The 26,283-nt window shown below is 45.5% G+C and overlaps 1 protein-coding gene across 1 annotated transcript; it reads right to left on the minus strand.

Moving 5' to 3' along the window:
• Positions 1-6,076: 6,076 nt before the first annotated feature.
• Positions 6,077-25,507, minus strand: GDNF (glial cell derived neurotrophic factor). Its single transcript, XM_030467520.1, has 3 exons — positions 24,989-25,507; positions 23,485-23,682; positions 6,077-6,561 (listed from the first exon to the last, which is right to left on the minus strand). Exons 2-3 carry the CDS (start codon positions 23,654-23,656, stop codon positions 6,077-6,079), a joined length of 657 nt encoding a protein of 218 aa, XP_030323380.1. The 5' UTR covers positions 23,657-23,682; positions 24,989-25,507.
• Positions 25,508-26,283: the final 776 nt, after the last annotated feature.

A 26,283-nucleotide genomic window follows, 5' to 3' on the forward strand; every position in this document is an offset into this window, starting at 1 on the left:
TGGAAGGAATTACTGGAAAAAGAATGGAACACAGAACAGAAAATATCAATGTTCAGGACACTGGCTGAGAGAGAGTGCATTGGGAAGTCCTAAAGGACAAAGGGGTCCATGAAGACTGGACATTGTTCAAGAAGAAAAACTGAAGAGCCTAGAAGCAGACCGTCCCTCATGTGCTGTAAGGCCAAATGTCAGGGAAGATGACTGTCCTGGCTGAATAAGGAGCTTTTATGGGGAGTTAGGAAAAAAAATGAGTTTACCTCCTTTAGAAAAAGGGACAGGCATCTCAAGGTGAGTACAGGGATCTAGTTAGATCATGTAGAGAAAAAACTAGAAAGACAAAAGCCCAGGTGGAGCTCAATCTGTCTGCTGCCAGAAAGGACAATAAAAAACTTTATCAGCTTCATCAGTAAGAAAAAGAGCAAGGATGAGTTTCCATTCTGTACTGGATGGGGGGGGGGGGGGGGGGGCACATAACAAGGACGAGGAAAAGGCTGAAATGCTTAATGCCTTTTTGCCTCATTCTTCATTAATCAGAGTAGCCACTCCCAGGGTATTCAGCCCCCCTGAGCTGGAAGATAAGGACAGAGAGGAGCACAACTCCCCCCCCCCTCCCCCCCCCCCCCTAATCAGTCCTGGGCTCCTCAATACAAGAAACACGTTGAGGTTCTGGAACAAGTTCAGAGAAGGGCAACCAATCTGGTAAAGGGTCTGTAAAACAAGTCCTGTGAGGAGAGGCTGAGGGAATTCAGAACTTTCAGTTTGGAGAAGAGGAGGCTGAGGGACGACCTTACTGTTCTTTACAGCTACCTGAAGGGAGGTTGTAGAGAGATGGGTGCTGGCCTCTACTCTCTAGTGAGTAATGGTACAACTAAAGGAACTGGCCTGAGGTTGCACCAAGAGAGGTTTAGACCGGATCTGAGGAAGAAGTTTTTTCCTGAACAAGCAGTTACGAATTGGAATGGGCTGCCCAGGAAGTGGTGGAATCACCACCTATGTATATATTTAAAAACCATGTAGATGAGACACTCTGGGACATGCTCTAGTGGGTGATACAGATATTGATACATATATTTTAGTAGGGGAGGACATTGATTGTTGGATGTGGTGACCTTAGAGCTCTTTTCTGTGTTGATTCTGTGATTCTGTGGAGTACTGGTGCTCAATATCTGCCCAAGGAAACTTCTTGCTGGCTGCTGCTGCTACAGATTGTCTGAAAGCCACTGGGATTAATGCTGCTAGAATATATGGTTTGTTTAGTTATTTTTACTGACCCATGAATATACCTGCTGTATAATTTATTGTAACCTTAGCAGTTCAGTCCTGTGATGTTTGCTATAGAAAATCCTCACTTCAAGCCAGTGGGAAATTCTGCTAGGGTGAGGAGTGCAAGCCTGGCCTCCCCTTCGCCTTTTTTCTTTTTCATTGCAACACAATTAACCTTTTCATCAGAAGAGCTCTGTTCCAAATAAGCAAACTTCTCAATGTGTATTACTGAGCCATTTCAAGCTGTCTCTTGCTTTGGAACAAAACATCTTTGTTCCAGCCATGCATGACATTTGAAGACCTATTTATACAATGTGTCAGCTCCATTTGTTTTCTTCATCCTGATATTTTCCTCTGTCTTTTTGGTTAGCCATCCAGATTGCAAGGAGCAGGGCTGTTGCTGGTTTCCTCCTGTATTGTCCCTGACAGAGACACTGGCTGCCCTTGGCCTTTCTCTCCTTTTGTGGGCAGAGGTGAAATAACCCAAAATCAAACACAGTTTTCCTGCTTCATCCTCTGTGCACTGAGACCAGCACTACCAAACAGCTGTGAGAGGAGTGCAGGTACAGCTTACAGAAGGACCTGGTGTTATTACAGTTTCTCTCTAGATGCCCTGCCTGTCTAGGGTCTGCCTCCTTCAGGGGGAGACTCTGAAGGAGAGATTTCGAAACTGTATCACTAAATATGACCTCCTGGAAAATACCTGCTTTTTTATTATACATTCAGAATTTGCCTCGGGTCTCTAATCATCCCTTCTTGTCTGACAGCACATGCTAACTGATGAAACAAAACATAATGTAAAATTAAAAAAACTCAAACAACTTCTTATCAAGATGTCAAGTGGTACAATTGCATGTGTTCCTAATTTTAGTATTAAGTAAGTGTAAATAATTCAGGAGTTTAGTCCATCTCTCCCTTGTAAATAGTTTGTCTAACTCTAGACATGTCTTCTCCTTCCAAAAGTGACCCAGGGTAGGGATGTCCCTGCTACACAGGAAACTACATACTGTGTATCCCAGCACTTCCTAGTAAAAAATGAAAGTTTAAGTTCCTTTTTGAAAGTTATAACACAACCTGCAAGCTGCAAGTTTCAAGCTGCTTTAATGCATGCAGGATGCCAGAGAAATACTGCAAGCCTTACTTTATAAAGTAAATGAGGCCAAATGTGCCAGAGCAGCAGTAGTGAGCCTGGGGCTGCAATAGCAAAAATTCCAGTGTTATCCTCTCCAAGAAGTTTGAGGAAGGAGGGTAAAACAGCTCCATGCAAGCTTCTGCCATCTATTACGTGTACTACTCCAAGTATTTGATAAGGTCAAGCAAGACTTCAGTGCTGGGCTTGTGCTTCCCCATCTATGGAAGAGGTGACGGAAGGTTTGGGCTGTAAGATCAGATATTAATCTTCAGAGAACCTCACAGCCATGTTTTATGTAGACATTCCCTCCAGCTCTAGGGAAAGTGCACTGTCTCTGCTGAATGTGAAGTGTTTTTTCATGCCAAAAATCTTAATGTGTGCCATACTCAACCAGCCTGTAACCCACAGCCCCTGTGCACAGTGAACAGGTTTCTGCTGCAAGGAGCAGAGGCAGTGGCACACCAGGGGGAAAGCCCTCAACACTGAGTGCTTCAGAAGCAGTGCTTGCGGGCTGTGCTTCAGATTCCAGCAGCTGGGATAGAGCTGCATGCGTGGCTTCACTCGGCACAAATGAAACCAAGGCATCCATATGCTGTACATTAAAGAGAAAGAGTGTTTGATCTCTTGCTCAGATGCTCTCCCTTCCTCTCTAGCAGTGCTGAGGAGCACAGAGCCCAGTGTCAGAAACCTGCATGCGTTTATTGCCTCTGTGATGGGAACTGCGGAGCTTACCATGGAACAGTTGAGAAGATGCTGCTGACAGACACAAAACCTACCCATGATGGTGGTGGAAAAGAAAATTCCTTAAGTTGTATTTTCCAGTTTAAAGATGAAGGGAAAAGGACTGCCAAAGTGGGTGGAATTTAGTCCAACTGATGTAAAGCCTGGGTTAGCAAAGCAAGAATGCAAATCTCTCAGTGCAGTGGTTGTGGCCATTCATAGCCAAGGCAACCACAAAGCCACTGCAGCGCCACATGGGCAAGGGACAGCTTGGGTAGCAACACGCTTTAAGCTTGCCACTGGCTTGATGACTGTGTCACTGTTTACCATGTGTTTTCAAGTTATTTATTGCAGTAGATCACTAATGTTATGTTCTGCTGAGAAGCTACAAGACATCTCTGATCCACATTGATCCACATCTCTGACACTGGTGAGACTGGAGATGAAAGCTCCACTGCATAAAGGACTTGGTGGCTCCTCAGCACTGCTGTGCGTGTTGGCAGCCAGGCAATACTGTAACTTGGAAGTGGTACAATGGGGAAGAAGCACAAGCGACAAAAAGGTAACAATAGAAATGAGTTTTATTTTGTAAAAAGTTATAAAATGAGTATTGTACAAAAATAAAGTCTGTAGAGAACTTTGGTTGATTAACACAAATGACTCAGACATAAATCGCAGGTGAAGTAAAAATCTCCAGAGAAGCTCACTCCTGTCTTTATTAAGGTCTAAAAACCTTAAAAAAAAAAAAAAAAAAAAAAAAAAAAAAAAAATCACAAACTTTACCCTTTTATATTTTGAAAATAGTGATTTGGTTGGAGCCTCTCCAAGCTGCTCATAAAATGCTTTTGGGCAAATTTTCAGCAACCCAGACAGATGCAAGCACACCTCTGGATGCTGTGCCTGGTCAGCCACCCAGCAGCACAGCTGACCCTCACCTCAGTGGGCTTTTGCTGCCCAAATCATGCTGATACTGGTGGTGGCAACAGCTGTACCAGTCTGGCCCAGTGTGGAGGATAAGATGTCCACAGGTCACTGGTGGGCTCTGGGGCTGCCCTCCCTCAGCCCAGGAAAGCAGCAGAGGTTGGGGCTGGGTTATGTTTCATACACCTGGTACATCCTTCTATGCCTGTTCTGAACTCTTTTGACCTCTAGTACCTTCTTCTGTGGTGCCCGAGAAGCCCCAGTCCAGTCAAAATGAGTATGGAGAGACATTGCATGCATGAGATAAAAGGTTGGACCATCAGTAGGGCATTTCTTCTTTTTTTTTTTTTTTTTTTTTTTTTTTGTGGGAGTGGATGCTTCACTGGTTGTCAGGTATGTCTAGTGATCTGCTCTGCTGATTTCCTTTGGGAAAGAATGTCTCCAGAACAAGAGCTGGTGTTGGCAGTCAGGTATGAACACTTTTGCTGTACAGCCTCCCCCATCCCAAGGAAACTCCGATTGTTCTGCTCCATGGGTACGATCCTGTGACGTTTCAGCAAATTATACAAAACACTTTGGCTATGTAACACAATTCTTTACCTGCAGGCTATATTAAATCCAGGGTTAACTACTAAGAGGGATTTCACCTCTTCTGTATGGAAATATGGAAGGAAAAGCTTAAATAAATATAACAAGAAATTATAAGGCTAAATGTGATTATTTTCCATTTGTCAATAGTTATATGAGGTCAGTTGGCAAAAAGTGTGAGAAAAAAAATGTGGCTACATTTAAAATATGACTAGAATTAGTTTTGCTAAAAAATTGCTAATGTTGAGCCAAGTCCTGTGACCCTCACTTGTCCATAGCCATTGCTGCTCCTGCGAGTTTATGACTGCAGTAATTTTCAAAAGTGTTAGTGAAGAGGAGGGAGGGTTGCAGGCTTTGGCACTACATTTTGTGAACATAATCAGGATCTTGTTTAAAAGAAAAAAAGGTAAAGTAAGTGATTTTTTGCATTCAAGTTAACACTTTCAATTAAAAGCATGGACCGCTGTTCCCAACTTCATCGTCTCTCTGTATCTTCCAAGCACCTTCTACTTTGGCACCTTTGAAGAAAAGCTTTAATAAATAAGGAAAGGAGACTCATTACTGAACTGTAATAAATAATAATAACTTAATCTCAATAAATATCTTCTGTATATTTATGTCTCTGAATGGATGCATTGCATCAAGTAGTCTCTGCTCACTCACAATGACCAAATAGAAATGTAGTTACTCAAGTGACTTCAGTCCTTTGTAAACCAAAAGAAACGTATTTTGTGTAGGCTGGGCTTGTTTTTTCTCTTATTATACAAGGAGGAAGTGCTTAAAAACTCAACTTGTTCTCATAGATAGCAGAACAATGAAATCCTGCACTTATTTGAAGAAACCTAAGATGGAAATAACCAGACTTGACTAGCAAGAGGAACTGTTCTGCATCATTTTGATACTGGCCCTAGAGACCTTAAGCCTGAGAATTTTTATATATCCCCAATATAATTTTAGTTAGGAAGCTGACCTTATTATACCCCTGAAGTTGTCCTAAGTGCTTAGGAACTGCCCTTTGATGAGCAGTAGCACAATGTGTCTTTCAGTAAAACTGAGGGCACAGGGGAAGAGTAAGGTACTCCTAAGCTACATGCTTCCTGGCATGGATAGTGTAACTGCAACACAGTGTGGTATGGCAAGGTTGTGTTTTTAAGCACTTTGCTCATGGATCTGAGTCTCACTGCCAGTGGACGGTGTGAAATAGGTAAGGGAGCATGCACGTCATCCAGCCATCGGCATCTCCACCTGAGATTTTATTTACTTTTCCATAGGATGCCAAAAGCTTCCTCCTTCCCCGCCCCATGCTCCCTCCCCCAGGCTCTCATGACCTTTTGTTCTGCCATCTTGGTCCTCATTTTTCTGCTCTGAGCAGACATATCCCCAGGAACATTGATCCCCATCTTTGCATCGCAGCAGGAATGCAAAACTGGCGCTGCCTCTGGTATGCAGCCGTCAGACGCATCCACATCTTTTTGCGGAATGTTTTTTCAGTATGTGGTAAACCAGGTTATCATCCAAAAAGGACAGGTCATCATCAAAGGCTGTGGGTCTGCAACAAGCTTGCCTCACTTTGTCAGTGACTAGTTTTTTCTTTCTGGTTAAATTTTTTAAAATTTTGTCATAGGTGGTCTCAGCTGCATCACAAGATCCACTGCAATACCGGAAAATTAGCTCTTCTTTGGTTTCATATCCCAAATCCAAGTCGGTCACATTTAAATGTATTTCTGTTAAGACACATCCCCGATTTTTGCCCCTTTGATTCCTCCTTCCCTTTTTGCTGTAATTCTCTATGTTTGCGGCTGCATTTTGCCGGTTTCTCTCCCGCCTAGAAAAAACTGGAGTCTGTTTATCCGGTGACCTCCTCAGCCTTTTAATGGTGGCTTGAATAAAGTCCACTACCTCGTCAAACTGATCTGGATAATCCCCTGGCATATTAGCTGTTTAGGAAAGAGAAAAAAAGGCTTTGTCATTAAGTTTGTCCATTCATGGATCAAAAACATCAAGACACATGCAAACTGCTCTATCCATTACTTCAGAGCACTCTCTCAGGACCCTCAGAAACCAGGGAGAATTCAGAATACTTCAGATCATTATGGGGACTCCTCTGGAAAAAAATGAACAGATATGCATATATCTCTGCAGGCATCTGCTGATGCCTGGAAGCACTCCAGCACATCTTTCAATATTTGATCTGTCAAAATCAAGGGAAGGAAAAGCATGTCATGGTATGAATATTAGTTAATAGGGTGGATGAAGCTACTGCAGAAAGGTTAGACAGGGTGTTCCCCGCAAAGCAGCGAAAGGGTGAGGTTTCTTTAATACAATTTTGTGATTAAAATTGTTAATTGTTGTCTTTTCACACCAGGAGCATTTAGTATTGCCAAAGCTACCAACAGATAAGGTTTTTGGGCAGGACAGAAAGAGGAGTTTCCTGGGGTATCAGGCTGTGCTATTATTCCTGACTTAATGCCCGACTTTTTACTGCTCTTAAGGGACAATTATTATCAGAGCTTCCAAGAAATTTCTCATGGAAGTATTTTGTATCACAAGATGCTACATAGACTGAGTAGAAATAGGTCAAAATAGAAGTATTATGTTGATTTTCAAGAGAAAAGTTATTAGTGCATTTTATTTTTAGGAAGACAAAATATCTATTTAATTTTTAATTTCCTATATACTCCACTAGTGATAAATTATTCAAGTAAGTTAAATGCTGAAGTCAACAAAAAGGTTTGATACTAGCAGAATGAACCTCTTCAAGGCAAGTGAAACTGATATGTGTTCCAAAATACTATCACATTTCAGCTTTTCAGCATGATATAGGAAACACTGTGTTTTGAAATCTTTAAACTAGCCATGGACTAAATCCCTCAGTGTTATCTGCTTTAATGAATACAGCAATTTAATGGAAGGCCAGGCTGTCAGAAGTACATGAGTGGGTACTCTCCTATTGTATTACTAAAAATTGTCTCTTAAACACATAAACTACACTGAAGTAGCATGATTTTTTTTTTCTCATTCACTGGTCCAAAAATCAAGACTTGAGAACTCACTTCCATTGCCGTAAGACCTAAGAGGATGTTTTACATTCTTCATTCTTAAGTGTCCACCCATATAACAGACCAATGACATGCACCCAGCCCTGCTTGGATGTGAGCTCCATACCCAGAAGGACCCCTAAAAATACCCCATGAACTACAAAAATTGGGAAAGGTGATGTCTAACACTGCACCTGACCAGAGGTTGGTACCTCTACTGAGCTACAAAGGCTCTCAACTCGTTTGGTGCTGAGATTGAAACAGCTCCTTAGATAAAGTCTTGTTGCCACATTTCCCTAATGAACACTGTGACAGACAGGAGCATTGATGGGAGACCAAGCAGTGCATGTACTCTAACCACATGTGGTGATATGGACTCTTTCAAGAGCATACAGAAAGACATGAGACTGCCTTTGAAGGTGCACATGCATATCCTCAGCAGAAACACAAAATACAGGGGAGATGGGGACAGCAGGATCTTAACTCTGCCACTGCAAAAAGTTGCTGAGGTGCAGTGTATCTGCATATAAGAAGGAAGATGGACCTCTCCCTGAAGCTGTCCCATCCTAGAGGCTCCTCTCCATAACAAAACAGTGAGGGACCAGAAATACATGGTTTTGCATGGACTACTGCAGCATAGCATTATGGACTGGAAAAAGAGTAATGAAAGCAGGAAATTTTCATAGAATCACAGAAAGGTTTGGATCGGAAGGCACCTTAAAGATCATCTAGATCCAACCCAGGCCAGGACACCTCCTACTAGACCAGCTCACTCAAAGCCCCATCCAAACTGGGCCTTGAACACTTCCAGGGACAGGGCTTCTACCACCTCACTGTGTCTCACCACCCTCACAGTAAAGAATTTCTTCCAGTTGTCTAACCTAAATCTACCTTCTTCCAGTTTAAAGCCATTACTCCTTGTCCTGTCACTCCATACCCTTATAAAAAGCCCATCTCCAGCTTTCTTTAGCATCCCTTCAAATACTGGAAGGTTGCTGTAAGGTTGCCATAAGCCTCTCTTTTCAGGCTGAACAACCCCAACTCTCTCAGCCTGTCTTCATAGGAGAGGTGCTTGAGCACTCTGATAATTCTTGTGTCTCTCCTTTGGACTTGCTGCAACAGATCCATGTCTTCCCTATGTTGGGGGCCCCAGAACTTGACAGAATGCTCCAGGTGGGGTCTCACAAGTGTAGAGTAGAGTAGAGTAGAGTACAGGTGGAAAATCACCTCACTTGACCTGCCAGCCACACTTCTTTTGATTCAGCCCAGGATGTGGTTGGCTTTCTGGATTGCATATACACTTTTCTGGCTCATGTTGAGCATCTCATGAGCAAATATTCTCAAGTCCTTCTTCTCAGGGCTGTTCTCAATCAATTCTCCACCTAATCTGTATTGGTACCTGTATTTGATTGGCCGGCCCCATGTACAGGACCTTGCACTTGGCCTTCATCAGGTTGTCATGGGCCCATTTCTAAAGCCTGTAAGGTCCCTCTGGATGGCATCCCATCCATCTAGCATGTTGACTACATCACACAGTTTGGTGTCATCAGCAAAGTTGCTGAGGTTGCACTCAGTTCTACAGTCCATGTCACCAGCAAAAATGTTAAACAGCAGTGGTCCCAGTAATGACCCCTGAGGAATGCCACTTGTTATTGGTTCCCATTTGAACATCAAGTCATTGACCAGTATGCTTTAAGTGCAGTCATCTAGACAATTTGTTATTCACCAGGTGGTCCATCAATGAAGTCCACAGCTTTCTAATGAAGAGACCAAGATATTGTGAGAGATAGTGTCAAATGCTTTGCACAAGTCCAGGCAGATGACATCACTCAGTTTCCTCTTGTCCACCAATGCTGCTACTCCATTGTAAAAGGCCACCAAATTAATCAGGCATGATTTGCCCTTGGTGAAGCCATGCTGCTTATGACCAACCACCTCCATCCTCTCCTTGTGCCTTAGCAGAGCCTTACGGAGGATCTGCTCCATGACCTTGCTGGGTAGAGAGGTGAGACTGACTGGCCTGTAGGTCCCTGGGTCTTCCTTTTTTACCCTTTTTTCAAAATGGGAGTCATGTTTCCCCTTTTCCCATCAGTAGAACTTCACTGGACTGCCATGACTTCTCAAAAATTATGGAAAGCACTTTGCAACTTCATCCACCAGTTCCCTCAGGAGCCTTGTGCAGATGGATCTCATCAGGTCCCATGGACTTGTGCACCTTCAGGTTCTTTAGATCATCTCAAACTTTAATCTTCCCCAACCCTGGCCAAGATCTTCCTTTTTGTACCCTCACGTAATGTAACTGGCACATGGGAAGCACGATCCTGTAAACTGTGGAGTCTGGGACTGGGAAAAGTGAATTACACTTTGTTTTACAGATATCCATGCTAAAGGCAACAATCTCACAGGCCAGTGACTGTCAAAGGACATGAAGAATGGAGGGATGCTATCTACACAGCTACATGGGATTTGAACAAGACAAGACCCTGCACCAAGCTCCATATTCCTGTGGGAATGCTAAATGCACCCTTCTTGCACTCCTCTGTCATTAATGTTATAGCAGGTACCAAAATACCTGCTGAGGGCCATAACTGCTGGAGGGAGATTTCTTGGATAGATGTGTCCATTGGAAGCACCACCCAACTCTCTAGAATGAGGACAGGCTGATCTGCCTACACCCCACAAATACAGCCTTACCGAGCAACATCAAGGTCACATGGACTTGCTGCAGCCAGAAGATGGGAAAGTGAGCAGCATCACTGATCCTGTTAATCTCACTGTTCTAACATATACCATGCAAGAAATGCTCAAAGCTGTAACCAGGGATGAGGTGTGCAAGACCTACTATTGTATCTATTGGAGCTGGGGAATCTGCTCAGCTCATCCCCTGTTGAAATATCAGGCCACTTGGGCAAGTCACTGTGAGGGATGCCTGCACTGTGGGTAAGACTGATGTCAGTTTTCTTCCCTTCAGTCCAGGAGATTAGAAATTATGACAGAATCAGAGGAATACCTTGGTTGGAAAAGACCTTCAAATCATTGAGTGCAACCATGAACCTAACACTGACAAGACCTTAACTAAGCCATCGCCCTAAGCACTATGTCTATATGACTTAAATATCTCCAGGGATAGTGATTCCACCACTGCCCCGGGCAGCCTGTTCCAAAGTCTGATAACCCTTTCAGTGAAGAAATTCTACCTAAAATCCAATCTAAACCTCTCCAGGTGCAACTTGAGGCCATTACTTCTTGTCTTGTCACTTGTAGCTTCCCTAGCAGATATCCAGTTCTGTTGAGAGGACTCAACAGAAGGAGATGCAAAGCATGTGGTGGGAGCAGTGGGTAGGCAGAGACTTTTGATAAAATATGATGGACCCATTGACCCTGGTGAGTTTCTGCCCACCTATAATCACACATGATGTTACACAGCCATGAGGGTACACCACATTAATACAATGGCAGCTGCATTACTGGGCCACCCAGTGCATCCTTGCAAGTGGCTCTAAGCAACAGCACCTTCTGCCTGTGCAGTCCCAAAGAAGTCATGATCAATGCCATTGATGCTCTTTTTGCCACTTCTGACTGGATTGCCAGGGTACCTTAAGTTTGCTTCCATAATTCAGCATTGTTTGAGGAACACCTCTAGTCCCCAGAATCAGCCAGCATCAAAATTATTATACAACCCCACAAAGCCAAGTTTCAACAGACACTGGGCTGTGTGGGCCTGTGCTCTCAGTACTGCATCAAGTGCAGCTGGACCCAGCAACCACTGAACCATGAACCCAAGCAACAGGGCTCATACCAATCAGATGTGGCTCAGTAATAATTTTCTGCTGCTTAATGAAGCGTAGTCATCAGCATGACTGATGTCACTAGAAGTGGCTCACAGGTATCTGAAGGAAACCTTGACAGCCAGGAGTGAAGTGAGAGGTAACTTAGCAGCCTAGGCCAAGGAGACCAGGACGCATATTGAGCTGTCCAATAACTATGCACGTAAAGCCTGAGAGCCCAAAACAAAAGAAAGCAAAAAACTGCTGAAGCAGAACCTTGGGCAACCGAGTAGAAATGCCAGCACTAACACCAGGCACAATGGGTTGAAACAAGGTGCTAGAGATAAGTGCTAAGGAAGCTACCACCAAACATCATACATGAATAAGCAATAACCACTGACCAAGGAATAAAGACCGTAAAAGGCTAATGGACAGAAGGGAAGGTGGAGAAGACTGACAGCAGGACCACGCTGTCCTGATGGGCTCTTGATAGATGTGTTCCAAGCATGCCCAGACCTCTCTGCACCACAGTCACCATGTGCCAAGTGCTTGTTTGATCTCTGCACTGTGGTAAGTGCTGCTGGGGGCAAAAGCAGTGCTGACCTGAGCTGCATGGCTAAGGAACATCATCAGATTCAGAGGGGCTGTCTTGGCAATGAGTGCTGGTTTGTAACCCAAATAAAGCCACTTCATTAGCCCTGTCTCCAACACAGTTTGGAAAATGTTCATAGTCTCAGAATGAAGGTCAACAGCCCAGCAGCTTTTCTTTAATACTGCATGGATGTGCTCACACAACTATGCAGCTGACAGAGCTTTCCATAGGGATTTCATAAGCCTGGGAGAAGCACATGTTACACGCAGTTTGCATGTGAGTGTATGTATGTCGTGTTTAAACACACACACAAAAAAATATCTAGTTATGGAACACGGTTTTTTTTCAAAACAAACTGTTTTTTGACAACATTTGCCTTCTGGTGGAAAAGTTGAGAGAACAAACACATGACAGTTGCTGGTCACACTGTACAAAGTGCCAGAAGAAAATGCTCAGATACTGTGGCAATAAAAGCAGTAAAGATCTCTGTGTAGTCCGTGGTCCCAGGCTCCAGGGAGAGAAGGAAGTAGAATTTAAAAATTGAAAGCCACCTAAGATAGAACTGGATGGGATGTGATGTGATGGGACACGATGGGATAGGTCACAACAGCATGTGGTCAGGTTAGCCAAGGTTGGTTCACACCTGTGACACACCTGAAAGCAGGCATTTCCTGAGGGAAAGGACCATGTGTCTTGGAAATGCAAAATGCTACATTCCTCAGGGAACACAGGGCCTCTGTGTATCTTGTTCACAGCAAGGGAAAAGGCTCACAGCCCCCACTGGGGCAGTGTGGCCAGCTGAGCCCCACCACTTAGCCTATAGCACCATGAGTACTCACAAGACTGGTGTTAAGTCATGAGGTTTCATTTGGGTTTTATGTCACATTTCTGAAAGCTTTTTCCTGACCATCCAACCCCCTGGGGAAATGCCTTGAAGGCAGACTGCCTGTGGCCATGTACACATTTTTCCATCACCTCCACTCAGCACCCTGTTGGCAGGAGTGTGGGGCAGGCATCAGCATCTGCAAGAGCTGCAACCAGCACCTGTGTCCTGCTGCTCCTCATCTTGCTCTCCTGCAGCTCCTTTCCACTCTCCCTCTTTCAGTGCTGTGCCAAGGTCCTGACCACCCAGGAAGGAAGAGGCAGAACCCTTTCCTCTGATGGCGACCAGAGCAGGAGTCTGCTTTTTACCACAAGTGGGGAGTATTGATGGCAGACCATGTGCCAGTCTGCCTCTGGGCACCTTCTGTTTCTCCTATGTCCACCTGAACCAGGGATCCTGATCTGCCAGGAGTTTCACACATGACCAGAAAAAGAGGGAAGAAGAAAATATCACTGGACTGGCACAGATTAGAATGTGGAAGAGTGACAAGCTAAGGGGCAGACCTGATGAACATCAATTGTCCTGAACTCCAGGAGTCAAACAAAAAAAGAAGAAATGAAACCAATTTAAAACACTATTTAAGAAAACTAATTAAATTTGCATTTTCTGCTTGCTGTTAGCAAGCTGTTTGCTTGCTTTCTGAACCTTTAGGGCACACTCAGATCATACTTTTGACACAAACTTATGGGTTAGAGACATCGCTGTTGAATGCCACCTGAAATTCTCACCTCACTGATGCTCTCTGGACCCTGAAATTTTGACCTGCCCATTCCTGAGCACAGACCCTGTCCCCTGGGCAGTGAGTATGGGCACAGGCCATACACTTGAGGTGCTTCCCACCAGCCTCTGCAGTAAGTCATCCCAGAGCTCTGCTTTGGGCATGCATGGACGCATGCCTTCCTCTGGGCATACTCCAGGCTTCAAAAACCCAGAGCCTGTGTTTCCATTTACAGTTAATTAGAAAGATGGAGTGCCAGCAGGACTGGATGTCTGCACCTTTTAGAAGAATAAATTATAAAGAGTTCAGACAGACTTCTACACAAAATAGGTCTAAGTGGGAATCCAAACCAAGCTCATTGTATTCTCAAGAAAACAGTCTTCATTAAGGAAAAATAGACAATTTATTTCTGTCTGTCCCATGTGATCACAATTACATTTTGTAAAACTATTCTGTTTTATTTCACTTGCAACAAATTTAAAGCCAAGTATTTCCCCACAGTTGCATCAGCCCAGCATGGTAGACCAAGAAACCCTGTTTGTAGCTGACCACAAATAGATTTCAGTGGTAACAGATGGATCTTCAGATTTTTGAGAAAAAAAATCCAGTTACTCATTTTGATGTCCAGTCATGGATTTAGGAGGCTAAATACTGTCTCTTCTGATCACACTGTCTATCAAGGCTTACAGGAAAAGCTTAAATTCTATTAACTTCAAAATAATAATTTATATAAGTGGGTTTTGATTTTTTTTCCATACTGGTCTTGAGAAAATGCAATCACATCACTGCAGCAGCATCATTTATTTATGTGATAGAAGTCATGTAAGATATTCTAAAAATGATAAAATTAGATTTTTGTTTTACACTGTAGCTTTCAAGCATGTGGCAGTGTATTGCTACTACATCAAAACTCCAGTTGAACTGTTTAATAAAATTACCAGAATATTTCACTTAAGGACTGTTGTCTTTCAATTAGAGAAGTTCAAACAGCAGCATTCAGATTCTGGTTCAAAGTCTAATTTCAAGGCAGTTAACCCAGTTCATTATATTGGTAAGCATTATTTAGAAAATTCAGATCCAGATCAGATCCAACAGCTCAGATTTGATTTACTGGATCAAATAGCCCTTTTTCAGAAACAGTTCTAGTACCTTAATCTGGGCCCTTCGTAACTAAAATATTTTAATTTCTTTTCTTTCACGGTTATTTAAGAAGTTTCCAAAGGTATACTCACAAAGATATTTCTTCTTAAATCATTTGCCAGAGGGAAGTAAGACAGCTGGGGATAGACATTTTTCATAAAAAAACAAAGCCTATCATTCAGGCATTAAAGCAAAGGCAGGTATTAAAAATAGTTATGCTGAAAGGTTTTCAGGATATAAACAATGAAAATAGCAGCTTTCTGAGGCATAACTTAGCTTTCATGCCTTGCATGAAAATCTGTGGGTCTAAGAATGAAATGGAAACCAATGGCTATATCCATTAGGAAATAGAGCATCAAAGACACTAGGGTCAGCTCATCTTTAAATGTTTAATACAGTTCCAGTTCACTACTTCAGTTCCTGCATCGTCAGCTCACAGGACATGCTGTGTCGTCCCCTCTGATGCAGAGAGCCCTAAGAAATGGAGCCTCTCACCAGTGTCACTTGTCTCTTTTCAAGGTAAAGTGCTAAGTAACCTAGAGGTTGATGCCAGAGCCACTCATGCCAGTCAGGTACAAGAAGTCAGCACTGGAAAAAGGCATGGCTTTAATCTTGCTGGTGCACTTGCTTCTGATGGAGTAGCCAAGTTTTGTGTTTGCAGATCACCAGCTAACTTCGTTGCTTCCCATGTGTTGCTCATAATGGTAAATATGTGGAGTACCACCATGATTTGCAGTGCCGACCCTTGAGGCCCTTGCCTGCTTTCTAACAGGTATGAAATGCTAATTCCCACCAGAACAAGAAAGGGGAGAAATAAAAAGGACCATCGTAATAGCTGACAGCTGGAATAATGAGAATCATAGAATGGTTTAGATTGGAAGGAACCCTAAAGATCACCTAGGGATTTTCCCCACAAATGAACTTAAAATTATTTATATAAAAGGTGCTAATTGTCCTAGGTTGAGTTTAAAATCTGCTGTCCAGACTTGACTTCACAAACTGTAATTTCAATGCTGTTGCACTTAGCTCACACAGCCTGAAGTGCCAGAAGGACTACCTGCCAAAACTTCAGCTTCACCTCCCTGTCTCTAATGTCCTAGTTACTGACTTCTAATACAAATCCCCAGGCTTACTACTGAAGTCAGACAGGCCTGGTGAAATAGTGTGGAGAATACTGTATCTTAGATATAGTATTTTTTTCAGGGCTGAGCAAAGCATGAAGGATTATAGAATCACAGAATGGTTTAGGTTGGAAGGGACCTTCCAGATCTTCTATTTCTGATCTCCCTGCCATGAGCAGGGTTACCTTCTACTAGACCAGGTTGCTCAAAGCCTCATCCAACCTGACTTAAACACTTCCAGGGATGATCTACAACTCCTCTGGGCAATCTGGGCCAGTGCCTCACCACCATTACAGGAAAGGATTTTTTCCTCATGTCTAGCCTAAATCTGCCCCCTTTCAGTTTAAAGCCAAAGAACCCCTTTGTCCTGTCACTGTATGTCTTTAAAATAAGTCCCTCCCCAGCTTTCCTGCAGCCTCTTCAAGTACTGCAAGGCCACTAAAAGGTCTTCTCCCTGAGAGCAGGAAGACACAGCAAGGTCAGATGGACTGGGCAAAGTAAAGGAAGTTGCCTTGCAAGCTGACCTCTCCACAACGTCTTGTTCTTCACCCAGTCCCAGTGGGTTGTTCACAAGATATTTCCTGAGTTTGGGCTGGCACCTGGGGCTGGGCAGCTCCTCTGGACTCTCTGGGCTGGGTAAAGGTGTCTGATCTGGCAGTCGAGCAGCAAAGGAGCAGAAGAAAGATATGGTCTTGCCTCTGATTCAGAGCTGTGAACACCCAGCCCTGAGACATAGTCAGGGATTGCTCCTGAGATGTTGCAACAGCTCCTGCAGCAGCTGCCAGGAATCTGACTACACCAGGGTCTTACTGCACTGGTCTGTGTGGGAACCAAGCACTCACAAAGCAATCTCTGCAGAAGTTATGGAATTAAGAGTGTAAAATGGGAAAAAAAAAAGGTAGTGCCCTGTCTAAGGCCAGGAGCCTTAGACACATGTGTGCCCATTGTGTCCTCTCTGAGGGACTGTACCCTTCCAAATCCATACCATGCTGAGTAAATATCCAGCTTCCCAGTAACGACTGGCTTTACCCTTAATATTTTGCTTCTGTCCCAATACTGCAAGACACTCAAGTGAGCATGGACAAGTGGGACACAGACCTGTGACCTCTATCAGCAAGATCATGTAGAGCCAGCTAACAGGCACAGAGCTGATGCTTTAATGGAGGAAATACTATTGGTAATAAAAAGAAGTTCTCTTGGTACAGAAGTGATACAGTCCAGCCCACACATAACATCAGCCCCACATCAGTCAGCCAGCTCCACTTTAGTGCCAGCTCACAGAACAGGAACAGCATTCTAGATGATCTCTCAGGTCCCTACCAACAGTACAGCCATTTCATGGTTTCTAAATAAATAAAAGCAACGGTTCCCAGGCTGCCTGTCCTCTCACACTGCATCTCCTGCTTGGTTTGGAAACAAGCACAGGCAGCAGAGTCAAGGGAAGGAACCCAGTCTCTTCCCTGGGGTCAATATACCGGAAATGGTCAGGCAAACCCACGGCCCCTCCTGTGGCAATCTCTGCTATCAGATCTTGATCAGACCTATAAGTAACTCGTGGTCTTCTACTCTGCCTCTCACTACCTGCATCGCAATGAGTTTACAATAGGAACAATATGAAAAGTTTTAAAATGAAGTTTGGAATTTGTTATTATTATGATAGCCAGTCCCTGGCTCCAGGGCAGGTACTACGTGCTCCCCTGCAGAATGTCTCATGTTGGATGTGTGGCCTGTGGCCTGCCAGATGGCCCTGGCGTCTGCTCAGAAGACCGAGCTCCTTCCTAACCACTATGCTGGATCCACACCTCCCTGTCAGAAATTTCCGGAGCAATAACTGGTTCTGCCAAAGAAATCCTACATGCTTGGGATGAGAGCAGAGGTAGCCCAGATGTTTGCATGTAGCTTGCTGCTTAAAGAGGATACCACCAGCTTGCCTCTGAAAACATGACCACCTGAGAAGTTCTGGCAGACCACTGTGGTAACACTGTCTGGCACCCATGCAGGGAAACAAGTATTTTGACTTCACTGTTTGCTTCTTCTGAAGACTATTCCTGCTCAATAATCACTAAAGCATTTCTACAAGTCCCACTGACTTCAAATAAATGTACCTGCAGGTTTCAGTTTAAGTGCTGTGCCAATACATACTGGCTAAATATCAGCTAAGGAATACAACGTAGCTTTGTTCCTGAAAAAGAATGCTGATATTTGAAATGCCTCACATAATTAATTTTCTATCCTTGATCTTAAAACCAGACATACTCTAATGTATGTTTTGTGTCTTAACACTTTGTTTGTACCTATTTCAAGTATATTTCTTTTAACTCTATTTTCTTTTCTCTCTTTGACGTCAGGCTGGATTTCCAAGAATCTTTTAAATCTTTCCTTTGGTTGCCCTTATTGAATATTGCTTGATCAGAACCTATAGTAGCTTTTGTCAAAAGTGACCATTCTGCAGTGTCAACAACACTGACAGCAGTAGCATGGCCATAGCCAATTTAGATGCCTGATGATCCTGAACATCTTACACTGTAATATTTAGTAATTCTCAGTTATTGTAATTAACTTATTACCTCAGAACTAAGAGAATCCACAAGTATTTGTGTTTGTCCTATGTACTACTACTTGATAGTGTGGTTTCAGGGTTAAGAACTGGGTATCTTTACTTGATGACCATCCCTGATCACTTGCAATTGTGGGGGATAGGTCTTGATGATCCCACTGGTTTCTTTGGGCCTCTAATTTGAAATCTTTTAAACCTGCTTAAATCTTTTAAACCTAGCTTATGCAGTCCTAATCAGGAACAATATAATTTATAATGATATTACAACCTATCAACCAAAAAAAGAATCCTCAGTTCCTCTTTTTGTGGACAAATAATGCCTCCCCCTTTAATCCATCAATAGTTGCTAAAGAGCTGAATTCTTCAGTCTTTCAAGAAGGGTTTTGCAGCTTCTCATCTGCAAAACCTGGGTACAAGGTTTTCTAAAATATATTGAAGACACCTATGAAAGATGACCAAGAAAATTGTGTTTGGGTATCTTATCTAGCAACTCACACCAGCAAACCATCTAAAAAGATCCACACTTCCACTGTGAAACTTTTAAGGTCCCTAAATTGAAAAACAGATGGCTCTTAAAATGAGAATAAAACCATGTTCTATTGCATTTCAGCCCTTTGCTCCTTAAGTCTTAGGATATCCTCTATAGGACTATATTTAGTATTTATACCTGAGACTGTGGAGAAACCTGATTCTAAGGCTACATGCATCTGGATGTAACTATATATGGCCTGTCTTTCTTTTGCTAGAATTTTGCCCATGAATGGGTAAACCTGAATGGCTGAAATTTCTTGCTGCCTAGATAACCTGGCCATGCCCGTGCAAACAGATTCTTATGTATATATAAGAATATATATATGTATGCTGGCCCAGGGTCACAGGCATACTCGGTCTGACACTGAGTGGATGCACGTGGATCAAATGACAGAGTGTGGCACCTGCTCAGTGTGGCAGATGACACCTCTCCAACGCATTGGATTTACTGGGCATGGGATTGTTACCTCTGCAGCTTCTGGGCACCTCCGGCTGAAGCGCATATGCCACACTGTGGGTGTGCTGAGCAGGAAAGCCTGGATGAAACACGAGAATTCTGGTTTGTAACACTGAATGGGCCTAATAAATATTGCAAGGAAGGAAACACATTCAGTTTTAAGTATAACTTAACACTGGTTTTGCTTTAGAGAGTCCTACAATAGCCCTGTTCTAGCTACTTTCCATATTAGTTGATAATGTTGCAGGCATTTGTCAAGTTGCAGACCTAACATGAAACACCCCTTTGCAGGTGTAGAAAGAATTTGTATCAGAGGTGTAACACACACATACTGCAGTGTATTGTTTCATAACAAACATACCAAAGGAGCTTTAAAACCAAATTCCTACCCAGAGGCTACAGAATAACTCCAGTGTTATAATGCAAAGAAGCACCTTTTCCTCTTATTATGAAGGAAAAGCCCACGGTGAGATCTTTCATTTAATTCCCCATGTTTACCACTAGTTCTTACTGAAGGTGCTCATTTGATCAAGAGACTACAGATACCATATCCTGGATCTTAGGCTACTCCAGTCCTCACTTACATATTGATTATGGCCATACAGCAGCAAGCACTTATAAAATGTATTTGCTGGGAACTGTGTTTAAGTCAAAACGAGTGTTTGGCTCCCTCTGTGCCATCAGGGTTCTGAAGTTGATGACTCAGTATTTAGTTTATAATTATTTGCTTTACATTTTTTCTGTTTGCAAATGCTATTTAAGCTAATTGTGCCCTTACCCCAGCAGACTGTAGCAACAAAGGACTGTAGGAAACAAAGGGTTTTCTAGCTTTACACACTTCAGCTACTCTTCTTTGAAGTAAGAGTAGTGTGAAGTGAGTGATGATGAACACTGATGCCTAAAACACCTATGGACACTAGATTAATGTGCAATGCAATGCACTTATGCTTCTCACTACAGCCTCCAGTCCACTAAAAAATGCAGAAGACTGCAATTGCCAACACTGTTTGCCATCTCTGATTACTGCCCATGAAAAGCAAAGGTCAGCACATTACACCTGATCAACCCAGGAGGTTAGAACCTTGCCTGTAGGCTGGAAAGAGGGAAGGTTTTGAGCCAATCTGAATGGGGTGGGTTACCACCCGATGACCTCAGAGCACTTTGCAGAGAAAGCAGTCCCACCAAATGAGAACACAAAAAGGTGCTGAGAGCCTGAGAAAACATATCTGTTCTCCAGCAAGCTGTTTGGCATGCCCTCAGGAGCAGGACTTGATCTCACAACCCTTCTAACCCCTGCTGCAAAAGGCATATGAGAGACCCAACCTCAGTAGCAATGCACACCTTGGAGTGCAGCTACTGCTCCCCACTCAGACCCTACCCAGGGATCACTTTAGGGGAGAGCAGTGCACCCTCTTTGAATGCACATAGCACCCAGTCCTCCTCAGTGCCCACACACTGCCTACCCAGATGACCCAACACGGGTGATGATGGCACTCCCACCACTTTGTCAGCTGTGTCCTGAAAAGGTCTTCAACAAAGCAGCTGCCCAGCAGTACCCACACAGATATTAATACAGGACAGCCCCACCAGCTGATGATCTGGGGAGCTGCAAGCATGCCTGCACACTGCCCTCTGCTTGTGACAGAAACCTCAGAAAGAGGAGAGGGAAGTCTACATGGTGCAGACGTGACTTCTCTTGTGTACACCGTTATGTCTTTCATGTGTTCAAGGGTGTGTGACATGATGAGGTAAGAGGGACAAAACAAATACATCAAAGCCAGTGATGGTGGTAATCTGAACAAAGTGCTGCTGCAGAGGGAAGGCAAATGGGACCAGATGGGATCACCCTCACAGGGTCTATTATCAGACTGTTCTCCAGAAAGCACACATATTTAAACCAACTAAAAATGGTGTAAAAGTGGATCAAAGTATTTACTTGCTTTCTTACAGCTGCTTTTCTGCAGGTTTCCCTGACTCATCCTACTTGGCAATGTAGCAGAGAGAAGAATTTCTGGGCCTTGGGCACCAGTGCTGTATAAATCACCATTGTGCAAAGACCACAGGAACACAGGAACTCCCTGGGTTTTCCCCAATTTCTGCTGCTCTGGTTACTTTCCCCTTTCAGCCAAGCCCACCTATTGCTGATCAGCAGGGTTAAGAGATTGACACTGAACTGTCAGCACCTTTTCAAATGTCCATCCTGGGCAATAACCTACAACCCAGCTCTGCTTGCAAAGCCTATGTCTGTATGCGAGAAACGGAGTTACCTGGAAGAAACTGTCTATTCTACCATAGTGCTGGTAGAACTAGAAACAGGTTGCTTTTCTTCCCACTTCTTGTTTACCCACTTCTTGTTTACCCAAACCACAGGAAAAAAAAAAAAAAAGTGACACTAAGAAGGTCTGTACACTTACAGATAAGAGCACTACTGCTACCTGTCCGCTTGAGCTGCTGCTGAGAAACCAGCTCACTGGGAGCCATATTCCCAGAAGTAAGTTTCAACATAAAACCAGGCATCATACAAATAACTCTCACCCTAAAAGATGGAGCATTAATGCTCTCCTACTCTGCAGCTTCTGCCAGAGCTACAAACTGATCCGTGCTGCTTTCCTCCTAATGCTCTTTTTGCCACTGGCACTAGAGCAAGCCTGTGAAGAGGGGGCTAGCACAGTGACCTGAAAAGCTGATCACTGCCTTTTGTACAACAGTAGCTTCCCCATCACACAGCTCACCCTGGAGAAGATAATAACGTGTGGTGGCCCTGGCCATACAGCCCTGGCAGGCCAGTGCCCTGGTAGAAAGCACTTCTGGCCAACCTCCCTTTGGAGGGGCTGAAAGGACATCAGGGACTGTTGGTCTGGGAGAAGCACCTCAGGCAAGAAAGATTCCAGGGATGAAACACAAACAAGAAAAAGAAAGAGAGAAGACTAAATGGGGAAGGACACAGGTGTGTGTGCAGAAGAGGTGATGGGTGTTGGGGAGGGGATGAAAGTGGAGTCACAGCACATGATTCCCTGCTTAGTGCCCCCCCTCTGCATTAGTCTGGCTGGTCCCAGAGAAACCAGAGCAGGGCTGCCCATGGCTGGAGCTGCAGCAGGCTCGGGGCAAGGACATGCCTCCAGATAAGGAGATAAAAATGAATACCAATGACTGGATACTGTGCACATCCCACAAAGAGCAAAACCGAGAAGGCTGAGCAAGGGCGAAGGAAGCAAACTCCAAGCTGCATCTGTGCCTTTGCTAAGTGAAACTCTGCACAATTCATGTGAATATTTTCCCACTTCTTATTGAGTCATACTAACTTTCACTTTAAGAAGCCACCAGAGTTAGCATAGCCCTCACACACCACTGTGGAAATCCTGTATCTGCTATTGTAAGAGACCTATTATTAGTGAGGCATTATTATTATCTGTCATTTGGATTATAAGCTATTTTACTGTGAGCCAGTTCATGTGGACTGCTCTACATCAAGTTCCTAACCCTGCCACCACTACTAAATTTCCACATGTATACATTAATTTTGGGATCAGGATCCAAGGAGGCTTTAATGAAACTCAGCAGCACTCCAGGATGTGTAACAGTGCCCCCCATTCTGGAGACTAAACTCCATCAGGAGTTGTGCCCACTACAAAGTGTGAATAATCATATTGCCAGGTTTGAGCAAGGAAAGGATCTTGAAGTTGTAAGAAAAGAGTTTCAGTGCCTGCACTGTGAGGTAAATGTAACTGATCCTCCTCTCTGCTCCTCTGCATACAACTAATTCTACCATCTCTCCAGGTTTTTCAACCAAAGGGACCTTAAGGATGCCTAGAAGATACGGCTGGAGGTGTGGGCAGGGGCGGGGGGGTAATTGCCACTGCAATTGCCAACCCCAAGCTTTGAAGGATGACTTGGTTTGGAGCTGCTGGAGTCAGACCAAAACCACTGACCCTGCCTAGGGAAGAAATGGGGGCGAGAAATGTGTTTGTGGGTCCTCTCTTCACCCTAATACCCGAGCAAAGGGGAACAGGTTTAGTGAGACAGACAGCAGTGGCTACAAAGGGGAATGTTTCTTACAGTCACTGTGCACAGCATAGGGAGGCAGCAGGTTGATGGGGGAGAGATCATCTTCAGGCCCCTCTATCACTGAAGGGGGCCCCTTGGGAGGCGTCTTACCGGTGGGCAGGGGCAAGGTGGAGACCATGTTGAGCAGCACCACGCAGACAGCCACAACATCCCATAACTTCATCTTAGATCTCCTTCCAACACGGGCCCCTGGCAGAAAGGAGAGACAGGGTTAGCCCCGAGCTGCTGCTCTGTCCCAGTCCTGCCCCTTCCCTGCCAGCCCGGTGAAAAAGGTGGGCAGCTTCACACCCCAGATCAGCCTGTTCCCCTGGATGGGCCCAAGGACAGAGCAGAGGAAAACAACCCATGCCCAGATCAGCCTCCCACCCTTGTTGCCTCCCAGAGCAAGGGAGGTGGGCTTTCCCCAGCAAGAGGTGTGCAAGAGGGAGTTGCAAAATAGAATGGCCTCGAGCCCCATTATGTCCAAGTGAGGTCCTTTGGAGGTTGTGGGCAGACAGGTCTCTGGAGTCTGCACCCAGGGATGGGGTGGGGGGAAGGTGACCAAGCTGACGTGCTGGCAGGCAGGTCACCTTGTGCTTGTCCTCCTTCAGCATGCATACAGAGCCAGGGCACCTGTCTCCAGGTTGGGATAGGGAGGACGAGCCTGATCTGGGGTGCTGGGCTGTGCAGCTTTGTGGTGCTAAAGGTAAACCTTCTTTTTCCTTTCCCTCTCCTCTCCCTTTCCACTTTCTTCCTTTTTTTTTTTTTCCCCCCTTTCCTAGTCCTCTTTCTCTTTTTCCTTTTCATTTTTCTCTCCCTTTCTCTCTCCTTACTGTTTTCCTCGCCAGCTTTTGTTTCCCTATCTTCTTCCTTCGGTCCTTCCTCTCCCCTTTCTCTTTCTTTCCTTTCCCCCTTTCTATTCCTGTTTCCCTTTCCCCGTGTTCAAATATTTCCTTTTTCCTTCCCTTTTCTCCTTTCTCTTTCCTTTTCCCTTTTCTCCTTTTTTCCAGCTGCCCTCCCTTTCATTATGCTCCCCTTCTTCCTCCTCGTCCCCCTCGTTTCTTCTCCCCTTCTCTTAATTTCTCTTAAATCCCCTCGCCTTCTCTTAATTTTCCCCTCCTCACTTCCTTCTCCTCTGCTTTTCCTTTTCTTTTCCTGTTCCTCTTTCCTTCCCATCTCCTTTCCCTCTTCTTTTTTCCTCTCGCCTTTCCCTTCTGTTCTTCTTTTCTCTTTCCTTCCCCTTTTTCTTTCTCCTCGCTTCCAACTCGCCCCGCCCGCATCAGCACCCTGCCCGCTGCCCGAGGATGACAAGTTGCTCCCAGCCCGGTTCGGCCCAGCCCGTAGAGCACCACAGGGAAGCGTCGGGAGGGTTTCGGGGCGCAGCTGCCCCTCGGTGCTCGCTGCTGTCCCCGCCTCGCCCGATGCCTTCGCACCTCGCCGGGTACGGGGGATAGTGGGGCTGCCCTGTGCCCCCCTCGGAGGGTGCCCACCCGCCCTGCCCCTGCCTCTCTCTCACCTCTGAGCTGGTCTCGCCGGACCCGAGATGGACATCAACGCCGGAGAGCCGAGCGGCCGGACGGGCGATACATACGGGCCAGGTCAGGATCGGGACTCTCCTTGCGCAGGGTGGTGTGTGTGCGAGGGAGACGTGTGGAGGAGGAACAGTGGGGGGACACACAAGGTCGCAGGTCTGGATGGAGGCTGAGGGAAGCCACCAGCACAATCCCCGGCAGCCTCCCCCGTCGCCGCCGCAGGTGCTTGTGTCCCCGGCAGGAGCGGCGTCGCGGGGGTCTCTGCCCGCTCCGGTCCCGAAGCCGCGCTCAGCAGCGGCGAGAGCGGCCCGAGCCGCCTGGCAACGGGAGCTGGCTCTGGGTGCTGCTCTTGGGACCCTGGCTGGAAATCTGAGAAAGACACTCCATCAACAACTGCGGGGAGTCAGATGAAGACATCAGGGCTCCTGTAACGCCAGCTGGTCCAGCACCGCGGGGAGCCGCGCACCGCTCGGACACGCACGCAACGGCGGGAAGGGAAAAAAATAAATTAAAAAAAAATGAAAAATCCCCCCAAAACAACACACACACCAAGAAAAAAAAAAGGCACAAAAAATCCCACCCCAGCTAAGGAGGGGAGGAAAAAATAAAAATAATAATAAAAAAATCAAACCACCCCCTTCAGCCTGCTGTGAGAATGAGAAGAGGCCGGCGCTGGGATTCGTAGAGCCGGTAGCAGCAGCAGCAGCGAGGCTTCTTCCTCCAGATCGGGGGTCCCGTCGCGGCGAAGGCTTAGATCCAAGCGGGAGAGTGGCGGGAGCGGCGGGAGGCCGGGCGGGTGCCGGGGAGATCCCCCTTGGCTGCCCGAGCTGGGTTTGGGGTCACCGGGCTCCCCGGGCGCCGGCGGGGCTGGGCGGGGGGGCGGGGGGAGCGAGGTGGGCTGGGCCGGGCCAGGCGCGGAAGGCGCCGCGGCCGCTGGCGGAGGGAGCGCGGAGCCGGACGCACGGACGCGGGGGCTTTGCCAGGGCAACTCGGCGCCGCAGATGGATTTATAGGGCCCTTTGGCAGTGACGCGCCCTCCGCTGATTCGCTTTCAGACCCAAACACACGCTGGCCCCCCGCGCCGGACCCCGCGGAGCCTCCAAATATCTCCCGGCTGAAGTCACCGAACCGACATACCGTGGGTTGCGCGACTGCCTGCGCAGTCCCGCGGCACCCGCTGGCCCCCGCGGCGGGACCAGGCCGGGCCGGGGTAACCTAACACCGCGGTCCCTCCCCAGCGCCGCTCCTCTGCGCTCCCGTCGCCGCGGACAGACGGACC

This window comes from Calypte anna, chromosome Z (genome assembly GCF_003957555.1).
Source record: "Calypte anna isolate BGI_N300 chromosome Z, bCalAnn1_v1.p, whole genome shotgun sequence".
Classification (NCBI taxonomy): domain Eukaryota; kingdom Metazoa; phylum Chordata; class Aves; order Apodiformes; family Trochilidae; genus Calypte; species Calypte anna.

Coding starts and splice junctions, on each gene's coding strand:
- GDNF (XM_030467520.1), bottom strand. CDS start 23,656: ATGAAGTTATGGGATGTTGTGGCTGTCTGCGTGGTGCTGCTCAACATG. Junction 6,562..23,484: donor CTATGCTGTGCACAGTGACT/GTAAGAAACATT, acceptor TTTCCTAAACAG/CTAATATGCCAGGGGATTAT.